The sequence below is a fragment of the Micromys minutus genome, assembly GCF_963924665.1.
Source record: "Micromys minutus genome assembly, chromosome: 18".
Taxonomy (NCBI): Eukaryota; Metazoa; Chordata; class Mammalia; order Rodentia; family Muridae; genus Micromys; species Micromys minutus.
In genome coordinates, this window is record NC_137953.1 from 44281231 (window position 1) to 44302866 (window position 21636).

At 36.6% G+C, this 21636-nt stretch overlaps 1 protein-coding gene across 1 annotated transcript in view; it reads right to left on the reverse strand.

Moving 5' to 3' along the window:
- Positions 1–21636, reverse strand: part of AGBL3 (AGBL carboxypeptidase 3) — a gene marked incomplete at its 3' end in the record, with an annotated part of 95681 nt that overhangs the window by 44450 nt on the left and 29595 nt on the right. The window contains exons 8-14 of the mRNA XM_080931799.1: positions 18349–18517; positions 16331–16457; positions 15007–15107; positions 14628–14740; positions 6659–6725; positions 4473–4553; positions 1311–1368 (exon numbers count right to left, since the gene is read on the reverse strand). Coding sequence (XP_080787925.1) covers positions 1311–1368; positions 4473–4553; positions 6659–6725; positions 14628–14740; positions 15007–15107; positions 16331–16457; positions 18349–18517 — 716 coding nt within the window. The remainder of the gene's footprint in view (positions 1–1310; positions 1369–4472; positions 4554–6658; positions 6726–14627; positions 14741–15006; positions 15108–16330; positions 16458–18348; positions 18518–21636) is intronic.

The window sequence follows — 21636 nt, forward strand, 5'->3', positions numbered from 1 at the left end:
TGAGGAACTCCGAATGGCCAAAAAACATCTGAGGAAGTGCTCGACATCCTTAGCCATCAGGGAAATGCAAATCAAAACAACCCTAAGATTCCACCTCACTCCAGTCAGATTGGCCAAGATCCAAAACTCAGATGACAGCAGATGCTGGCGAGGCTGTGGAGAAATAGGAACACTTCTCCACTGTTGGTGGGGTTGCAAGCTAATACAACCACTCTGGAAATCGGTCTGGCGATACCTCAGAAAATTGGATATAGTACTACCTGAAGACCCAGCTATTCCACTTCTGGGCATATACCCCAGAGACACTTTAATACACAACAAAGATATATGCACCACAATGTTCATAGCAGCTCTATTTATAATAGCCAGAAGCTGGAAGGAACCCAGATGTCCTTCAGAAGACGAATGGATACAAAAATTGTGGTACATATACACAATGGAATACTACTCAGCCACCAGAAACAATGACTTAACCAAATTCTTAAGAAAATGGCTGCATCTAGAGAAGATCATCCTGAGTGAGATAACCCAGTCACAAAAGAACAGACATAATATGCAGTCACTGATAGTGGGATGCTAACCCCAGAGGCTTGCACTCCCCCAGAAACAACTCACAGACTGTATGAAGTCCAAGAAATAAAGAAAACAAAAACTATACATATATTCACAAAACAAGAAGACTTTGACTATTTCCATGTTGCGTTTTGTTTTGCATGTACTTTACGCTTATTGCAACTAGTAGGTTTTCAATGCATACTGTCAAGCCCTTGAAAAAAATCAAGTACTGACTAAAAAACATATTCACATGGTTTTATGTAAAATTTATTTTAATGTCTGAAAAAACAGTACTGACAAAAATGTATAATTTTAAGCAAAAAATGTTTAAAATCTTTACATCTATCTTTGTTTTAAAAAATAAAATCGTTTAAAAAAATACACTTACTTTTTTTTTTATTATTGTGTCATGTATGCATACTTGATGTGTGTGTATGGGGCAGTACATGCTACTGACTGTGTGTACGTCAGAGGATAACTTTGTTTAATTGGTTTTTTTCTTTCACTTTCACCTGAGTTCCAGGGATCAAACTCAGCTTGCTAGGCATGTGTGCCAATCACCTTTATTTGCTGAGCCATCTTGGTGGCCCTTATATACATCTTTGTATCTTTGACACCAAGCACAGTCATGTATGGTGTCATGGCCCTTATATACATCTTTGTATCATGACACCAAGGCAAGCTCAAAGTTATGGAATAAAATGAGTGTTGTTAAATAAAGTCATTGTTTGTAAGAAGGTAAAACAGAAGTTTACCTTTCCCATCAGAATTCGATTCTTCGTGTCCCTGAAGTAAATGTTCTTTACCATACACCTAATGGAACAGAATCAGAAAGAAAACATGGTATATTATAACATGAAACTGGGTTATGTTCTTGTATGAGTATGATATAATAGGTTTTAAACAATCATTGTCTTTATAGGTTTAAAATGAGCAAATTGTCTCATAAATCAAAATTACTGGTGTTCATAACAAAACTACTCTCTTGCAACAATAAATACCTGTAAAAAGCCAAAATTTTTCTCATTACTAAAGAGCTTTTTTCTCCTTACAGAGAACTCATGTATCATGACAAAGAGAAAAAAATGTTAAATTAGAATTACTTAAATTAGATGTTGAGAGTATGAAATAAATTAATATATACACACATATATATATTTGTGTGAAAAAAAATCTACCAATAAATTTTAGAACTGTGGTTATATATAAGAGATAATATTATACATAAATTTTCTTGAGCTTTATGAAGACCTCTAAGATAATGGAAACCATAAACATATCATTTTCTCTTTTGAGAAGAAATGCAAATCTGGTCTGGCCTAAAAGATACAAACTGGACTTTTGATTGTGAACCTTGAATAATCTACAAATCATTGTGACCAAAATCATTTTTGACATTTCCAAGAGTTTTTGCCTAACATTATAGTGACTTTTCTAAAAGAAGACAATGAAAAGCATTTTGACAGCATGCAGTACACATGCTCAGAAACGCTAGATTTTAAAATAGAGTTAATGCAGCATCTATGATTTTAGAGCTCTGAGTGCAGCCTGGGCAACAGAACAAGGCAAGTAATATAAAACAACACACAAGAGAACACAAAACACCAAATAGTTAAAACACAAAATCCAATTCTTTACATAACAATCTGCAACAGATATCGACACTTCTAGAGAAATTTTAATTCAGTAACACGTTACTCTGGTAAGGATTACATCTAAAGGCCTAGATCTGTGTGATCTGGCTAGAACACTGGCTCATTACACACTTTTAATGCACTGGTTCTAATCCTTTAGTACATACCTTTAATTCCAAATAATGTTGTTTAATTGAGGGGGAGACAAAGTGACAAATCAAGAAAGATCTGATGGAATGAGTCAGAGATAGGCTACACCGAACTCTCTGGAGAACAGCACAGGGAAGAGAAGTGCAGGGAGAGTCAGTGAGCTGGAAGTCAGTACACCGGAGTTCAGTTCGTTTGTGAGTTCGTGCAATTTAGTGCAGGTCAGCGGAGGCAGTTGAAGTCAGAGAATAAGACGATAGAAGATTAGAACAAATTGCCCGAGTTAGTTTGAGGCCAAATAGGAATTCAGTGAGAAGCTGAGAAAAGCCAGATTGAATCAGTCAGCTTGAGAGGAGCTTAAGTCAGAACAGCTGAGTTGAACCAGCCAGCAAAAGTTCAGAAAGAACTAGAAAGTATGAGTTTATTCAGCACTAAGCCTCTGAGATGACACTTACAACAAGCAAATAAAAGTTACTTTAACAGACACTATCTATGGAAATGAAGAAAAGGTAAAAATCAAAACTTGATTATGAGGTTGAAGAGATAGCTCAGTGCCTAAGAATGCTCACTGGTATCTTCATGTTTAATCTAAAATCTTTATGTTTAATTTATACACACCAAAAAAACTTTGACTATTTCCAAGTTACATTTTGTTCTACATTTACTTTGTGCTTATGGTAACTAGTAAGATTTCAATGCACACCATCAAACCTTTAAAAAAATCAAGTACTGACAAAAATATATTTATATAGTTTTATGCCAAAATGCTTTTTAAAATCTGTACATGTATCTCTCTTTAAAAAAAAATAAAGTTGTAAGAAAAAAAAAGAATGCTCACTGGGATGATGGGGGTTTTCTTTGACTACATGGAGTTGGAGTTGTCCAACTTCAACTAATTTTTGGCTGATTGCTCTAATGTCTTCAACCCTGCCCAAGGTCACAGTTTGCTCTTCAGGTGAATATTTAAAAATCTCCTTTGAATGGGCAGGTCTAGAAGTTGTGTATGAGGTCTGTTCTGAGTTCTACAGGGCTTCTCCCAGCTCTCTCCCCAGTTCTCCTACAAAGTAGCCAGGATACAGTTTAACATATGTTGATTCTAATCAACCTACCAATCTCTGTCCAATTTCTGTGCCAACCATATTTTAAGAATTTCCTAGTTTTATCTTTCTATATACTCAGCTGCAAATGAAGTAAATTCTTTGGAAAGAGATTAGGATATTATCTATTGTATTACTTGGTTCTCTCTCAAGTCAAAAGATCAAGTTTTAGTTCTGGATGTGGGGCTAGAGACAGTGACACTCTTCTAACTGAAGCCTGGCTCCAGTAGCCTTAGGTCTTCAAGTGCCTCTCCCTTACCTAAATTGATATGGTACAAGCCAAGGCAAGAATGATCAAGGACCTGGTACTGAGTGGTTTAGCACCCAAGATAAAAGCCCTAGCCAGAGATTAGGGTTTGAGCAGCAGGATTCTTTGTTCTTTTCTCTGCACTCACCTTGTACTTGGCCTCAACAGGTAGTTAGTTGGAGGCAAGATTATGCCTTGTTCCTCCTAGGAAGATATCTCTGGTAGCTGTGGGAGAGGTGCCACCCATTTTCTTGGCTGCAGTATTCTGCAGTAGTAGTTCTGTCTTACTGAGCTAGGGGTGGGACAAGGGCAGTTTGGATTCACAGACTTGCCGTTTACAATGAATCTGAGGATTTTTTTGAGTAGGTTAGTTTTCATCTTCCATGTTCCCTAAGACTGTTAGTGGTTGCTCTTCGTTCTTCCTTAAGCAGCATTTCCAGATGCTAGTGAATAGTTTTCTGCCCCTTAGCTCATCTTCAGCATCATTTACTTTCATTACTCCATAAACTTTTATGTTTCCTTGTTTTTTTCAATTTTGTTTTTAATATAATGGATGGGTTTTGTAAACATTCTCAAGTAATTTTAAGATAGAGTAAATATATATGAAACTCAAAATGGCATTTTAATAAGACCTGCCTCTCATCTGTCAGAGATCATTTGAGTTTTGTAAAAGCAAATATTATGACCAAAGTTCTGTTCATTTTTTCTGAGGAAAAAGGAGAACGTATGACTTGCCATTCTCTTGTGTTCATGTTTAAAACTCTTTTAATTGTTACATTAATCAAGGTTTACCTCTAGTGTGCTATTGTGGCAGTTTGCTAGGATGGCATTTCTTTCCCTCTTTGTTTTCAGATACTTTTTCTTGTTTTTCGCCTGGCAAAAGAGTATTTTAAATTACTACTTCATAAACATATCAAAGGCAACATAAATACAGACATTTGAGACTCACTTCCTAGGACTTGGAATAGTGTCCCATTCCTTCCCTCTCACCCAAGCTGTGCACACTAGATGTAAGCAAAGCGAACACAGATCCTATGAAAAAGTAATTGGGGCTTTAGAATTGCTTCCCGTTCCCAGGAGAGAAGATTATCCAACCCTGTACAGTAAGAATGTGTGGTTCTTACTTAGCACCCCCAGAGCTTTGGTTTTAATCCCCAGCACACATGCAGGCAAACTCAGGAGTATTTTGGTTCTACGGCTGTTAATGCACTCTCCACTCCTCATCTTTTAATGCTGTCTATTACAATTTCTGTTCCATTATTGTAGATGCATGTTAAAAACTTGTCTTACTTTACAGGTCTGGTCCAGGCCTGGTGAAGGTCATGAAGAGGGAGACCAATAACCATGCCTGGATGAGACTCTTGGGTATGTTGGAGAGAGGACAAGTACTAATAAATTTACCACTTATTTAGCAGGAAGTTAATAACTGTGGCCTAGAGGTGAACTGTGGAATGCTAAACCACTGCATCCAAGTGTTTTGTCCTCTCTAATAGATTATACATCTTTAGTCTTTGCTATGAAACTCTGTAGAACCTCTCATGAAAAGTGGAATTTACCTCTCCATTCAGTTGATGTTGAGTATGCCTGGATATGTGACTTACTGTGGCTAGTGGAATGTTAGTGAATATGTATATTATTGTTGTAATAAAATATATGGTTGCTGGAGGAAATATAGCTATCAATGGGTTCATATTGTACAACTATTATTTTTGTATTAGATGCTTTCATCATTGTACTGGTTAGTTTTGTGTCAACTTGACACAGGCTGGAGTTATCAGAGAAAAAGGAGCCTCAATTGAGAAAATGCCTCCATGAAATCCAGCTGTAAGGCATTTTCTCAACTGGTGATCAAGGAGGGAGGGCCCAGCCCATTGTGGGTGGAGCCATCCCTGGCCCAGCCCATTGTGGGTGGAGCCATCCCTGGCCCAGCCCATTGTGGGTGGAGCCATCCCTGGCCCAGCCCATTGTGGGTGGTGCCATCCCTGGGCTGGTAGTCCTGGGTTCTATAAGAAAGCAGGCTGAGCAAGCCAGGGGAAGCAAGCCAGTAAGTAACATCCCTCCATGACCTCTGCATCAGCTCCTGCTTCCTGACCTGCTTGAGTTCCAGTCCTGATGTCCTTTAGTGATGAATACCAATGTGGAACTGTAAGCTGAATAAACCCTTTCCTCCCCAGTCTGCTTCTTGGCCATGATGTTTGTGCAGGAATAGAAACCCTGACTAAGACACTCATGGAGATTTTACACTGATTAGGTATTCTCTGGTCGGAGGAAATGAAAAACATGCTTTATTTAACAGGTCTAAATCTGAAGTCTGAAAATACCAGAGACCCTATCATTCCCATCAAAGTCTAGTAGAGTCAATTTTCAGATCCCAATAATGAGAAAATAAAGGCTTAATGTAAATTGCAAGGGGTTTGCAGTTGTCTGCCACACAGTGCAAAGCTTATTCCCCCACTTTCTTACGTGTCAGCTCCTTCTTTAGTGAGCTCACGCAAACTGCCATCTCCACAGACACTCTAATTGCTTCCTCAGTCCTCTATCCTCATCTACTGAGCCATATTTTACGTCTTTGTTGAGTCACTCTCCAGATCACAGGGAAAGGGCTGTTTTCTGACTCATTATTTTCGCTGCTCTGTCCCTAGCATCCAGGCAGTGTGCCTAGTACACAGTAAGGATAAATGTGGAACTAAATATGTGGATATTGGGCTAATAAGTGATATCTGCTAAGCCACCATATCTGACATTAACAGTTGGCATGATGTTTTAAAATTAACTCCACTCCCTTGGATATTAATATTCTCATCTATGAAGTAAAAGGGTTGGAATAAAAGTTCTATGATTTAAAGATAATGCACATAACAAGAAAAAACAATTATTACTATACAGTAATGATAAAAGCACAACCTTCTTGGTTGTCAGTAAGACTATGAGTATACCTGCTTAACATATCCATACTGAGACTAAACTTTTAAACATACCTGAGAGGTCACCTTGAGAAGATAAGTCTGAGTGTCATTGGACTCTGAGCTGTCAGAGCCTCGACTACTAAAACAAGAAAACAATAACAATTACAGTTTTCAGAATTTAAAACTTCCATATAACGTTTACTTTATCATCTTATTTGAATGGACAGTTCTAGTTAGAAGTTGCAAAGTTATTTATTATTTGGTGTTCTCATGCAGCTTAGAAGGTATCCACGTTTGGGGTGTTGCTGGAATGGAAGCTGCATGGAGGAGGTCTCTCTTTCTGTCTGGTTCCTGTTATGTCACCGGGCACACTGCGGCTCAGTGGTCTTTGTTAACAATCAGACACAGAAGTGATGGGTCTGTGCAGCTCCCCAGCTCTTACGGTTATCATTGGCTCTTAAAATTAATTTTACATCACTATATTTCCATTTTACCTAAAGATCACTTAAGGGCCACCCAAAGCATGGGCCCTGAAGACAAAGAAGGTCAAACATAAATCTCTCTCTAATTATAATTGCTTAGTACAGTGGTGGCAAAATTTATTTACTTGAGTGGTAAGTCATGGAAAGAAATATTTCTGGCTTGTGTTTTTGATATATTATTGTTAATGAATAGATTTTACTTTTAAAGAATAGTTTTAGGTTTACAGAAATGCATAATAGATATTTCCCAGTTCCCTTCTGCACAACTTTCTCTACTATTAGCTTCTTATGCTGCATGGGAATTTGTTACAATTGATAGTCAAGTTACTGATTAGTAGTTGACATACACATTTTGTAAGTTTTGACAACTTTCTAAACACATATATTTTTCACTACTACAGCATCAAACAGTTTCACTGTCTCAAAAATCCTGTTTGATGATTCATGATTCTGTTTCCAAAGAACCCTTGGCAACCAGCGACCCTTCCTTTCTCCTAGCATGTCACACAGTTGGATCATAGAGGACATGGCTCTTTCAGACGTTAGTGGCAAACTCCTATATTGATATATCACTAAAGTGTCATTTCCTTTATTCCAACCAAAGATTTTTGAACAAAGATAAGCTTAGAGGCATTTCTGTCTGCCATCTTTGTGATGAATCTGAGCATGCTTGCCACATTTAGGATGCAAGCTGAGCATGTTCCAAAGTGTTCCTGTCTGCCAGTTTTTCCTTTTCATATCTGTTACATGGCCCCAGGCCAGGAATACCCCAATGTGCCTGTCATCATTCTTTCCTGAAGCATGACAGTAAACTGAGCATGGTCAAGAATCCACTCCTTAACTGGGCATGCTCAGGAAAGTGTCCCTCCCATAGTGCTTCTTATATTAATATTTATAGGCTTCAATGTAAAATCCCCACAGTGCCTCTGAGAAAGACATTGCTTTTGGATCTCCTTATCTGCTAGAGGTAGCAAATCTTTCTCAGTTATTATTTCTTGGCCATAATTTGCTTTTACTTTGTTCTTATCAAGATGAAACCCAGTGGATGTGGTTGCAATATGGACTTGAGTTTCTGTTCTGTCATATCTTCATGTTTTGGCAACTTATTTTTAATCATTGGATAATAATGCATTATATGGACATAGGAGTTTTTTATAAAGCCATCTATCTATTGGAAGACATCTGGTTGCTTCCAGTTTGTACAATTTTAAATAAAGCTATTGTGAATACTGTATGGACTGTTTTTCAGTTTGTTCAGGTTAAAACCCAAGAGCCAAGGGTGAGCTTGTTTCATGACCCAGTCATGCCACTGTGGCTGATCTGTCAAAGGGTAGAGAATCCACAGGGGCAATTCTAGTGTGGCTATATTTTTACATGGTTAAGATGGTACATTTCCTTGTTGCAGTGGAAGTTCCATGAGTGATAAGATATGCAATCAAGGCTGAGACATCTGAGAGTTGTGCAATCCCAGTGACCGTTTCTTCTAAATGGTATAGGTGACATCTCCTTGATGGATGGCATCTATCACACAGGTCTGAGGACCCCCAAATGCTGATGGTCTAGAAATTACAGTTGCAGCCTTGAAAGTAGCATGCAGTAGACAGGAGGAGGGTGGTAGTTGCAGGTGGTGGGAGAAGGAGGAGGTGGTGAATCACTTATACATTTGGTACCCAACAGACCTAAAGCCAAAATTCCAGGAGGGAGAGTGAGTGCTGTGATTTCATGGAGCTCTTCTCTATGAAACAAGGTGTATAAAGGAACAAAAGGACAAGCAAGGGAACTATTCCATACATCACATTAGTGGGAACAGAAATTGGGATGAATGGCTTCCAGAAAGCAGAGCTTTTAAATACCTGGACACCAATTTGCAGAAAGAGAGAACTTTTAAAGGCCAGTCAGTCAGGGACAAGGCAATCAGAGGGCAAGAGGAGAGGGGCTGGCTGCTCCTGGTGAGAAGACATCTGGCCTGCAATGGAAAAATGACGTGACAACAAAAAGGGACAGGCAGAACACTCCAGGAGATGGAGACGGTGGCAGTGCCAGTGAGCCACCTCAGCCTCTTGGGAAGAAGAGGGCCCAAGTAGAGCCTACTGTTGACCATGAGGAAACATATGGATAGGGTTGAAGTTACATATTCCTGAAAGCTGACACCATGGCTGCGGTGACTGGGGCTTGATCACCAGGCAGACAATCTCAGTAAGGATGGCGCTCCATGCACCTGGGACATGGGTACATGCTGTGAGAACTTCATCACACTGCAGTCTCTCAGATTTTCATGATTTCCTCAAGTGCCTGGCGAAGAATTCTGCAACTGTGTTCAGTGCCAGTGACTCATCAGAAAGCCACGCAAGGGGCATGCCCTCACTCATGTCTGCATCTCTGTAAACAGAGTTTGGTTCTTAGTCCTGTATAAATTATGGACTTTGAAGATGTCAGTGTACAGCAGAATTGGTCTTTGTTTTCTGTTTGATTTTAAACAGAGAAAATAAAGGGCGCTTCTTTTTTCTTTTTTTCTTTCACTTCAAAGTTTCTACCAGTGTATGTGATAATGGACTACAGATGTGTAGTCAGTGGTTCTCAGCCTTCCTAATGCTGTGACCCTTTAATACAGTTCTCCACATTGTGGTGACTCCCAACCTTAAAACTGTCTTTTACTTTATGATAGTTCAGGATATCTGATATGTGACCCCAGAAGGGGTCATGACCCATACAGATTGAGAGACAGTGCGGTGGAGTGTTTTATTGCATAGCTGAAACAACTTCTTTTTAATGCTGGCAATGGTCCTTTGACACTATGCATGTTTATATGTGTTAATGCTCTATGACAAAATGCTGATTCCTAGTCCCTGAGGTTCACTTTAGTGTATACAATTGAACACTCATTCATTTGTGCTTTTTTGTTAATAGTGCTTAAAGAGCACTTTGCAAGCTAGCCATGTTGTTCCTTAGGCATTTTATTTTTGCTCAATTGTTGAGGAATGGTGGGTTCGTGGCTTTTGTATTTCTGTTTAATGCATGTTTTAATATGTTAGATACATATTAACAAAGTCCATCATTGTTGAGCTGGAGTTTTATAGAAAAGTCACTACCATATGAGTTATTTTCAGATCAGTATTTCTTCCTTTTAACTTCAAAAATAAAGAAAGTGCCATGTATGGAACAGGATTTTAAGGAGCATGTGACATTAGTGTGTGTCCTTTGCTCTGGATGATAAGACATGCAACTAAGACTGAAATGTCTGCACATCAAGAATTTGCACAACTAAGAGAGGATATTAAGTAAAAGACACATGGGTGCTATTTTTATGTTAGTCATGATTTTGCAGGAAAATGGAAGATGGGAGAAAATAAGATGAAGTGACAGAAGGTAGATCTATCGTTAGCACAGGAGGAACAACAGCATTAAAATGAAGGTCATAATGATAGTCTTGATGGGAAACATGACAATTAGCAAATATTCTACTGTTCATCTACCTTCTAACTATTTGTGATCATGTACATTGATTACTGATATGGAGGGAGATGTCCTATTTTCAGTTTGCTTGGGAACAATGGAAACTCACAAATGGTTAGGTTGCCGGGAGTGAGTAATGGTCACTGTGGAATAAGGATTCCATGTTGCAGCATCCATTTAAGGCTCAGAGAACAGCAGAGGCGAAGACAGGAAGAATGTAGGAGCCAGAGCAAAGGATGGAGTGTTGCAAAGCTATTTCCTCTGAATTAAAACATTTCTCTTGGAAGGAGATTTGTCAGACTTAGGAACCTAAGAAAAATTTCATGGCCAAGGGAGGTCATGAAACTTACAAGGCGCAGGAAACTCAGAAAGTTACAAAAGTCACAATACTTCTACTTCAGATCAGGTGAGAAGTCAGCTTCTGAGGAGGAGGCTTTCTTTGGTAGAGGCATGAGCAGAGCTGGTCAGGGGCGACTATGGGTGCAACTTCTATGAGTTGTCACCCGTGCTGTGAGGGGCCTTTGATGCTGTAGCAGCTTCTGAGACACTTATACTTCTGTTAGTAATTCCAATATGTGATCACAGGCTCACCAGTAAATTTAAGTCAAATTATTCCTTTGTCTCTATTGGTGCCCTTCCTAGGATGAACAGAATCTTCCCCAGGAAGATTCACACAAAACAACCCCACCCAAAAGGGAAGTCCCATGTTCCCACATTTTTACCAGAATTTAGTATTGTCAGTGTTTTGGATTTTAAGGAAATTCTAAAAGTTTTTGTTGTGGTGTTTTATTGTTTTAGTTTGCGATTTCCTAATGACACATATTAAATTTTCATTAGTTTTTTTTCTTTATTAGTTTTAAAACTTATCCTTTCATTGTTTTAGTTCTTTGAACATGAACAACTATATATTTTGTATCCTTATTCCATATAAAAGATATTATTTTACCTATATAAAACTTTTGTGCACTTTGCTTATTATAGACTATCAGTATATACATATTTTCCTTATTTCTGTATAATATTCCACAGTTTCAACATCTATCATTATTGAAAATGACCTATATTTAATGACAAAGAAATCTTCTATTTAATAGCACCATAAGACACTATACAATAGTGTGCTGTCTAGAATGGCTCTTGCCATCAGTATGGGTGTCATCAGTATGTAGTCCAGGCTGGCCTGAAATTTAGAATCCTCCTGCTTTGGCTATCAAGTCCTGAAATTGTAGGTATGCATCATCATGTCTAACTAGAACTGCTTTTGAAACATCTCGGCTCTCTGAGAAGATGAAATAGTACTTTGTTTTCCTACCTCCAATGTGCTTATCAAGAAGAATCTGTAGACTGTGGAATCATCTGGTTGTCAGCTTTCCTTTGGGGACTGTATAATACTAATACACAATGAAAGCTTCACTCTGGAAATGCAGCAATAGTCTCTGTCCTACATATGCACACATGTCTTTTAAAGAGAGGAGTATGAAAACTACCACTTGAAAACTGAAAAGGGTTCAGAAGAGCGCTTCCAAATATTTGGGGGAACTTAGTATGTAGAAGGCATAGCTGTAGTTTGTGTTTAAAAAAGCAAGAGCACACTAGTAGCAATAGATGAAATATACAAAGAGAAAGAACTCTAAAGATAAGAACTATCAGAAGATTTAATGAAGAATACTTCGCATTAGTGACAGACAAAATTAGAGAAAAATTGTAACACCATTCACACATAGTTCTTAAGCCATGAGAAAAATTCCATTAGATTATCTGAAACCTAATGGTTACTGCACAACAATAGAAAAATAGATAAAAATAGTACTATTTTTATGTACTATCATTTACTTTCGGAAGAATATATATTAAGTGAAAAATGGTATTCTCGTAAAGTAATTAGATTCTCATTATAGACTTCCCTCTTGCCCATGTCATAAAATTAAGGTTTCTTTTCAAGGCAAGGCTGTATTAACTAGTATTATAATTATTGGTATTTTTATTTGAAACATCAAGTCAGTATTAGACAGTAGTTAACTTTCTGCCTAACTGTGGCATCCATATATATATTTAGCAATTCCTCACACAAATGAGCCACTCAAGGTCTACAATAAGTCATCCTCAGCCTACCTAATTATATTATGTTTTATTAACTCTCTCCTAATAATCTCTTGTCCTTCTCTCCCGAGAAGAAGAATAATGAGTAAGGCCAAGGGCAAAAACAAAGATAAACTCTTTAAAGTCACAGTCCCAGCAATTTAATTTGCCCCTATCTTTTATAGTTCCCTCATCTTCCAATAGTCCCAAGTTTTGAATCCATCAATAGAATGAGCTGTCACAGCCCTCATGAATGTCCTGTCAGTCATACTCAGAGGTGTGCTTTACTGAATTTTTAGATGTCCTCCAAGCCAATCAATTTAACAATAAGAGTTAATCTCACAATAGTCAATTGATATTCAGCCAAGGTATCAAGGGTACACAATAGGGAAAGGAAAACTTTTAAGCAAATGGTTCTAGGAGAATACATTTACGAGAATGAAATTGGACGTTATAATGCAAGCACAGAACTCAAAATGGTGTGGTAGCTGTATTAAAAATACTATGGAGGTTCTTTAGAAAATTAAAATATGTACTAGCAGGTAATTTGATAGTAAATCTGGCTAACATGAATGAGACACTATACTGGGACTCAATCTAAAAACCCAAATCTAGAGCTGACAAGTTAATGGCACTAACATGTTTTATATAACATCTTCCAAAACAGTACACAGTTTATCTATATTAAGTATCTAAAATAGTCTAATTCACAGCGTCAGAGGATGGAGGTTATTAAGAGCAGAAGCAAATGAAATGCAAGTGACTAGATAATAGACATGAAGGTCAGTTAAGAAATTCTAGAATTCTATAGTACAATATTATACTGTAGGACACTCATCAAAAATGATACATTGTCAACAAAATTTCATTGAGGTTAAGTCTCTTTAAGAGTTCTTAACACCTGAAATTTAATCGTAGAGCAAGTATATACTCCTCCAGCGTTAAAGGGAACAAATAAACCCAATCAAACCCTAAACAGCTCTGAGTGAAAAAGCCCCTTCTACATGACTTGAGTGTTTTACCATATGGTCCCAGGCAGTGTGACTGTTGGAGTTTTATATGTGAAACCTATAACACTATACTGGGCTTGCTATAAAGGACACACATAGTAAGAAAATACAGCAAACTGTACTTTTACATTGGCAATCACATTGCTTGATATTTACTCAGAAGAGATGAAATATATCACAGAAGAACCTGCAGAAGGATGCTTATAAAAATTCTATTTTGATGCTGACACTTGACAGCAACTAAGATATCTTCAGTTGAGAGAATATTTCTGGTATATTCAGACAATGCATGCTATTTAGAGATAAAAAATAAATGTGCCATTATACCATGAAAAGAACAGAGGGATTTTCTAAGTAAGTGACAGAAGGCAGTTTGAGAGAGTATATGCTATACTGTTCAAGCCAGATGACACTCTGGGAAAGAAAAAACTAAGTAGACAGTGATGGAGAGCTGTGCTTGCCAGTGGTCAAGGGGGAAAGAATAAACAGAGGCATGCGCCGTACAGTGAAGTCACCCTGCTTTATACTATGATAGCAGGACACATGTCATTAAACACAGTGTGTACATTATACACTTGTGGATTTGTCCAAATCCACAGCACATGAAGCTACTTTCTGACTGGAGTGTCTGCTAATGTGAACTATGGATGCTGGTGACAACTGAACTATGTGTCCTGGGGTGTTGATAACAGGAGAGGCCCTGTATGTACAGGAATGGAGGATACGTGCCACTCCTCTCTAGTGTCTAAGTGGTTCTTCTATAGATATAAAATGCTCTAAATGACAAATAGAGACAACACAAAACACTTTGGCGTGTCTTTCACATATAGTAAACAAACGGCGCATGACAGTGCTCATAATTAAGCCTTGATATATTTGACCAAAATAATGCACTTGTAAAAACCTTTTCCTAATATGAGTCAGAATTTTCTGTGTGGAGCTGACAGTAATATCCAAGTAGTATAACAAAAGTTCAGTAAAACAGTGTAACAGATTACTTCAATGATCTTGACTTACCTAGACTCTACATCCAAAGAAATTTCTACTAGAGAAGTATCTGTATCATCAAAGACTCTTTCAAAGTTCATATGTTTTTCCATTTCTTCTAATTCTTTCAGGCACTGATAATACTGAGAAAAATTATAAATTATTCATTATAAGAATAACATTACTTTCTAGTTAAACTAATTGAATGTTTAGATGTATCAATAATAAAAGCCATGGGGGTAATTACTACATACACCCAAACCCATTAAAACCAAAAAACCATTAAGCTATTGAAAAGGAAATGCTGAAATATATTGAAACATTTTGAAAAAGAATATGCTGCAGGACAGCAGACAGACTATTTATGTGACAGCCTGAATATAATACTTACCAAATTGAGTTGACTTACTTTGCTCCGGTCCGGATCACAGTAGTCCAATAGAGAATCACAAAAATGATAGCCCATTGACTCTAAGTCTTTCGTGCTGAAATGTGTGCCTCGTTTATTGCCTAAAACATCAAAAAATTGATCCACCTTGGAGAATGAGTTGCTAATTTTTTCTTCTTATGATAAGTCTAAATTGTGAGACACTATAAATAAAACATGGGTATGATGCCACAGTCTGTTCTTTCTATTTTTCTACTCTGAAGTAGGTCTTTCAATGGCTCAATGCTTTTGCTTATTTCTTTCTGGGGCAAAGCTTTCAATGGTGTGTGTTGCAAGGCAGAAGAAAAGTCAGCAAGACAGTTCTAATTATGGTTACCAATTATTAACACTGATGATAAGTACTCAGAAAAATTCCATGAGAATATGTTTTGTTTTCAAGAGTGATGTTACTCAGTTTTAGGTCACACAAAAAGCTGGGGGATCACGAGGCATGGTGACACATGCCTTCAGTTTCAGCAACTCAGAAGACAGAAGGAGACTCAGAAGACATTTTTGAATCTGAGGTCAGTCTAGTCTATACAGTGAGTTCCAGGACCACCAGGCTATGTATAGAGACTATGTCTCAAAACAAAACACAAGCTTAGGTAGAAATTACAAATGTGAGTTTCCAGCATTTTCCTTTTTCAAAATGGAAACAGTTCCTTTATGTAGCCTAAGCTGGCCTTGAACTTAGGATCTGCCTGCCTTTGTCTCTGAATGCTGAAATTATAGGTAGGTACCATCAGACAGCCTAGATTTGAAACATTTTTTTAAGAGTGTTAAAATAATTATAAAGCAGAATATTCTGACTTCAATAGCACATGTTAAGTATGACAAAGATGCTTCTTATGAGAGAGCACAAATCATAGCTTCATTTTTAGTTGTAGGAACTAAAGGCTACCTTTCAAATATAAATTGACAACCAGCGAAGGAATGAACCAACCAACCAAAGAAATAAACAAGGCAAAATACCCAGTCTATGTCTGCTTTCCAATCAACAAATCAAATAAAAACAGTTAAATTGTATTGCTTAAATTGACATTATTGGCAATACCCATTTTGAAAATGTGTAAGAATTATCTTAGAACAACAACTATTTGTTGTGCATCCCAGAACATTCTTTCATAAACAAAGGGGGATGAAGACATGAGATACCACACAAGAGAGGTTTATTCATCTTGCTTATAGGACTGATCAAATGTAAGCGTGCAAGAACATGCTCACTACTGATCTGTCCATATCATTCATCTTAGAGCAAAGCCTAGCTTTGATTTACTGTTCCAGAAGAGTCAGCAAGGACACTTACCTAGAGTAGATCCGCAGAAGGTGGCTTCCAGTGTGAAGCTGTTTCTGATGCCCATCTTCCACATCACAACCCTTCCTGTCCCCTCTTTGCTCTTCTGAATGTTAAACTTGCAAGCTGAGAAGGAAAACTGAGAAGCAGTGATTAAAAATGACACGTGTACTTTCTGGGAAGGGTGTAGGAAGGAACAAGTAGGCAGCCTCATTGTCTTCATTATCATTATATGCAGATACAAGGGAGCTTATTTTTCCTTTGATTTTCTTGTTACATACAGATACATATGAAGAAATATAGGGGGACATGGACTGGGTTCAAGGGAGTGTATCTGGGAGTGGCTGGAGGGAAAAGGAGGGGAGAAAGTGAAAAAATTCTATTCCAATTAATTTAAGTGGACAAAAAAAAAAAAAAAAAACAGATCAAAAAATGAAATGGCATCTCTGCAAAATTCTAATTCTCAACGCTGAAGGTGCTATGTTTTATTTCCTGGTCAATAAAAACAACTATTTTTATTTTATTGCTTGAGACAAGATTTCCTGTTGCCTAGGGTGAGCTCCAATTCCCTGTGTAGTTTAGACTTGAAATATTTTATTTTAAGTCTTTATTATTTTAAGCACTACATTAGCTGAATTTCAGAATATTTTATATGTAACATATTTCTAATCTTCTTTGAAATTCTCTCTTTGACCTCTTTAGAATGTGGTTTAATTTACAAGAGTTTGGACATTTTCTTTCATTGATTTCTAGTCTATTACTCATGTAGTCAGAGGACAAATTTCATGATCTGAATTCTTTTTAATTTGTTAAGATTTATTTTAAGGCATGTCTGTATTGATGACCATTCATATATTAAGGCATTCATATATGCCTACTTACATATATCTGTTGGGGATTTGATTTATGCTTACATGGGAATTCTCATGTCCGCTGCAGATCAGGACCAACAGGTTTTTTTTTTTTTTTTTTTTTTTTTTTTTTTTTTTTTTTTAAAGATTTATTTATTTATTTACTTATTATGAGTACACTGTAGCTGTCTTCAGACACACCAGAAGAGGGCATCAACAGATCCCATTACTGATGGTTGTAAGTCATTATGTGGTTGCTGGGAATTGAACTCAGGACTTTGGGAAGAGCAGTCAGTGCTCATAACTACTGAGCCATCTCTCTAGCCCAACAGTTGGTTTTTGACTGGTCAATAAAGAGCAAGCAGCAAGAAGTGGAACTTTTAGCATTCTCTTGCAAGAAACACAGGAGAGGGAAAAAAGGGAGTCTGCCATGAGAGGAGCGTAGAACGAACCACGCTGTAAAGGGCAGGAGGGGGAGACAACTGAAATGTAGGTGCAAAGGGAAAAAAGCCCCATGGGAGGGTTGCCCAGAAGGAAACAAGGCAGCAAAGATAAAATATAGATTTAGAAAAAGTCAACTCAGGAATACCAGCTGCGGAGGTTTGGAAATGCCTTCCTTCTCTATGAGCTTCATAAGGTCTGTGGATGGTTTCTAGGGTATCCCAAACTTTTTGGGTTAGCATCCACTTATAAGTGAGTACATACCATGAGTGTTCTTTTGTGACTGGGTTACCTCACTCAGGATGATAGCTTCAAGTTCCATCTATTTGCCTAGGAATTTCATGAAGTCATTGTTTTTGATAGCTGTGTAAATGTACCACAATTTCTGTATCCATTCCTGTGTTGAAGGACATCTTGATTTTTTTCCAGCTTCTGGCTATCATAAATATGGCTGCTATGAACATGGTTGAGCATGTGTCCTTGTTATATGTTGGAGCATCTTTGGAATATATGCCCAGAAGTGGAATGAGGAACTTAGAATGAGGAAGCCTTGTTTTGTTTAAATATTTTCAAATGATTTGGGTATTAAACAATAACAGTTTTTTCATGGTCAACTGTAAAAATCTGTCTGAAGAACTAAATTAAAAAGTATGTTAGCAACTACGATGGCCTACTTGACTTTCCTATGTGAGCATCAAACATTTACTAATGGGAAGTTAAACTCTTAAAGGTACTTACTATATTTGGGCAGTTTTTGCTCAGCATGAGTGGGAAGATTCGTTGCTGTAAGTATAATCCTTTTGTTTTAGATCTGCTGCTACCATCACAACCATACATGAAAATGTTCTGTTTCCTACTATGGCCGTGAAGATCACAATATAAAATAACCTCTCGTTTCTCCATTAACCTATGAAGAAGAAAAGCAATAAATCAATAAATCTTACCCCTGAATTTTCTTCTATAGACACAATTATAGATGTACAAATATAATATTCAAATAAATAAATATACCCTAGTTTTTTACTATCTTTGTTCTAGTTTTCCATAAGGATCCATTTCTCCCACTCCCAAGACTTGTAGCAGACCTCTGCTTTGTTCTGTGGTTTTCTGTTGGACTCAGGACACGACATCCTTCCTTTGCTCATTACCTTAACATGTTCTTTTTGACTAGAGTCTTCCTCCCTCTGTTTCATGTTCTCAGCCTTCAGAACAAGTTTGTGTCTCACCCCTGCCCACCCAGATAGCTCAGTGCAGAACTGAGATGGCTCTGGAAGTCAGCACAACTTAACGGTACTGTTTCTGTGTCACTTGTTAGGAAGTTGTTGTAAATTTGATATTTAAGCTTGTAAAAGATGGAAAATGTTTAGAAATCATCTACAGTAGTGCTATGCACACAAGCACCTAGATATTTGTTGAAAATTGAGTGTCTCAGAACTTGGTACTAAAAACAATGAATAGTTAAGTCCTGTGATACCATTCTGAGAAAAATGGTACTAAAATTTAAACTGAATTTTCTAGTAAAATTCTAATGAATATTAAAAAGAAATTATCATGTTTTCTTTAAGAGGACATAAAGCAATCACTTATTTTAAATTAAAAAAACAATCCAAGCCTTTTAGGCTGATGAGGACTGTGAGAAGAGTCTTTAGTGGTGCAAGGCCGTACTATTATGAGCATTTTGTTGCTTTCTCCCTATTTTTGGCTATATATGGAATTTCTGTATCACAATCAAAACTGTATATGTTACTTGTTATATCTAGAATGTTAACTACTAAAATGTTAAAAAACAGTATTACAAATAGATATTTATAATGAATCAAAATTACTTTTGTTAAAAGCAATGGTTATGCAGTTTAAAAATGAAATTTGATGTGCATTAACTTACTGATTTTATTTTATTAAAATCCATTTAACATAAAGGAATCAACACATCATTACAAGTTCTTAGAAAATCAGTTTATAAAACATTACTGTCAAGTTTAATCCCTAAACATGAAGCATGTCATATATTTTTAAGTACAATATTTAAAAGTTTGGTGATATTTCAGTTTTCTACAACAGCATCATTGAAGTCCTATACATCTATATGGTTAATTCCAAAAGAAATATTTCTGAAGTAAAGAATAATATTAATATTTCTTCCCTTACACTAATTAAAATAACACTTTGGATTTTCTTTTTGTCCAAAGATAATTAAGTATTACATATATTTTGTATTCAGCATTATCCCAGGTACTTGCTCTTATGTGAACATACTTTAAGTACACTTAATATTGTGTATACTTACATATGGTTACCTTCCTACACATATGTGGCTGCCTTCTTGTTTTTCTTGCCTGCTTTTGATTAGTTTTATTAAAGGTACTTTTATTTCTTGGAATTACTTCAGAAATTATTGAACTGACTCCTTCCTTAATCTTTCTATAAGGCAACCTGAGAACTGAGACATTTAAATTAGCTTCTATACAGACTAGCCAAGTTATATTGGCTTGTAATCCATCATGTGTCAGACCAGGAACTCTCAGTGTCAAAGATCATTAAACGAACTTCATAGGTAATGTATTAATCATTCTGCCTTATATGTGACATTTCATATAAAATTAACTATTTGACACAACAGCTACTCCTTTTGCAGTTTCTCTTTCTGTTAACATATTGCATAACTTTACTATGCTCTTGAAAACAAAGAAACCAATCTTGGCACATTTCTAACATAAACTAAGCTAATTTTATTTCAATTTCACCAGGGTTTTTCACCAATGTTCTTAATTCTATGCCAGAATACATCCAGAATACCACAGTACATGTAGTCATCTGTTTTTACTGTTTACTTTCCCAGGATAAAAGAAACCAGAAGTTACTCTTCGTTACTTAAACATCCCCCAAATAACTACAAGGACAACTGCAGTCCACATGTAAAGATCATGTAAAAGCAGGATCTCAGGTTTTTTTGGGGCATTGCACTTCTTACTTTTCAAGGCAAATAAAAAACATTATCTGGAAGTGAAAGCTGATGCTAGACTCTCTCAGACAGTCAGAGCCACACCAGGAACTTGTACCTTTTTTATGCTTCTGTGAGGAGCTGGGATCCTCAATTTTTAAAACAAGTACCTTGCATTTATAACTATGAGTAGAACATGTGGTTATAAGACAACAATCTCTGTAATAGAAGTTGTTATTATAACAACTAAATAACTGAATATTTACAATGGTTCCATATTTATATAATTTTATTAACACCATTCTTTTGCATGTGAGAGATCATATGAGTACATTCAGAGTTTTTAATATTCTGATCTTTATTTGTAATTTATGTATAATACTTTTCTCAATCCTTTCATCTTTGAGATACTAGTCCCACTCTAGAGATGAAAAAACTGAGACTTAAGTTACTTTTTAAATTGTGTACAGTTAGTAAATGATACAGCATCAATTCCAATATGATATGTTTAAGTCCCAGGTCCATGGAATGGGTGTTCTATTCTTAATGGTTATTACCTGGGTCTATCAAAAAGTTTATGCTTCAACAAATACTTGAGTATTAAGTCGATCTTACCATTCTAGATTTAGAAAATTTAAAGGTGTTTTTTTTCTGGAAGCAAATGAAGCTACTATTTATGAAAACTTAAGTAACTGCACCAACTAATATTCTAAGGACTCATTCAGCCCTGTATGATTGGCATAATGCCAGAGGGCTTTGTTCTGTAGTTAATTTTCATATATAAGTAATAAAAATACAGTGTAGCCATCAAGGCTACTATAAGCTTTAGTAAGAAATAGAATTTGTGATATGCAAACTTCACAGATCCATGGAACCACTGAAATGTTCTGGAGTCTCTTTCATCACTGAGGGGAAAGAGCTTTGTTTATAATGCAGATGGGTATAGAATTAGAGTTGGAAAGAAAAAAAACTGCTTATGAACTATCTTCAGAAAAATTTAGAGTAACAAAAAAAATGAGATTGTCTGAGCAAAGTTCTTATTACTAAATTTACTAATTAAGCAGAGATAAAATTTGAAGATTATT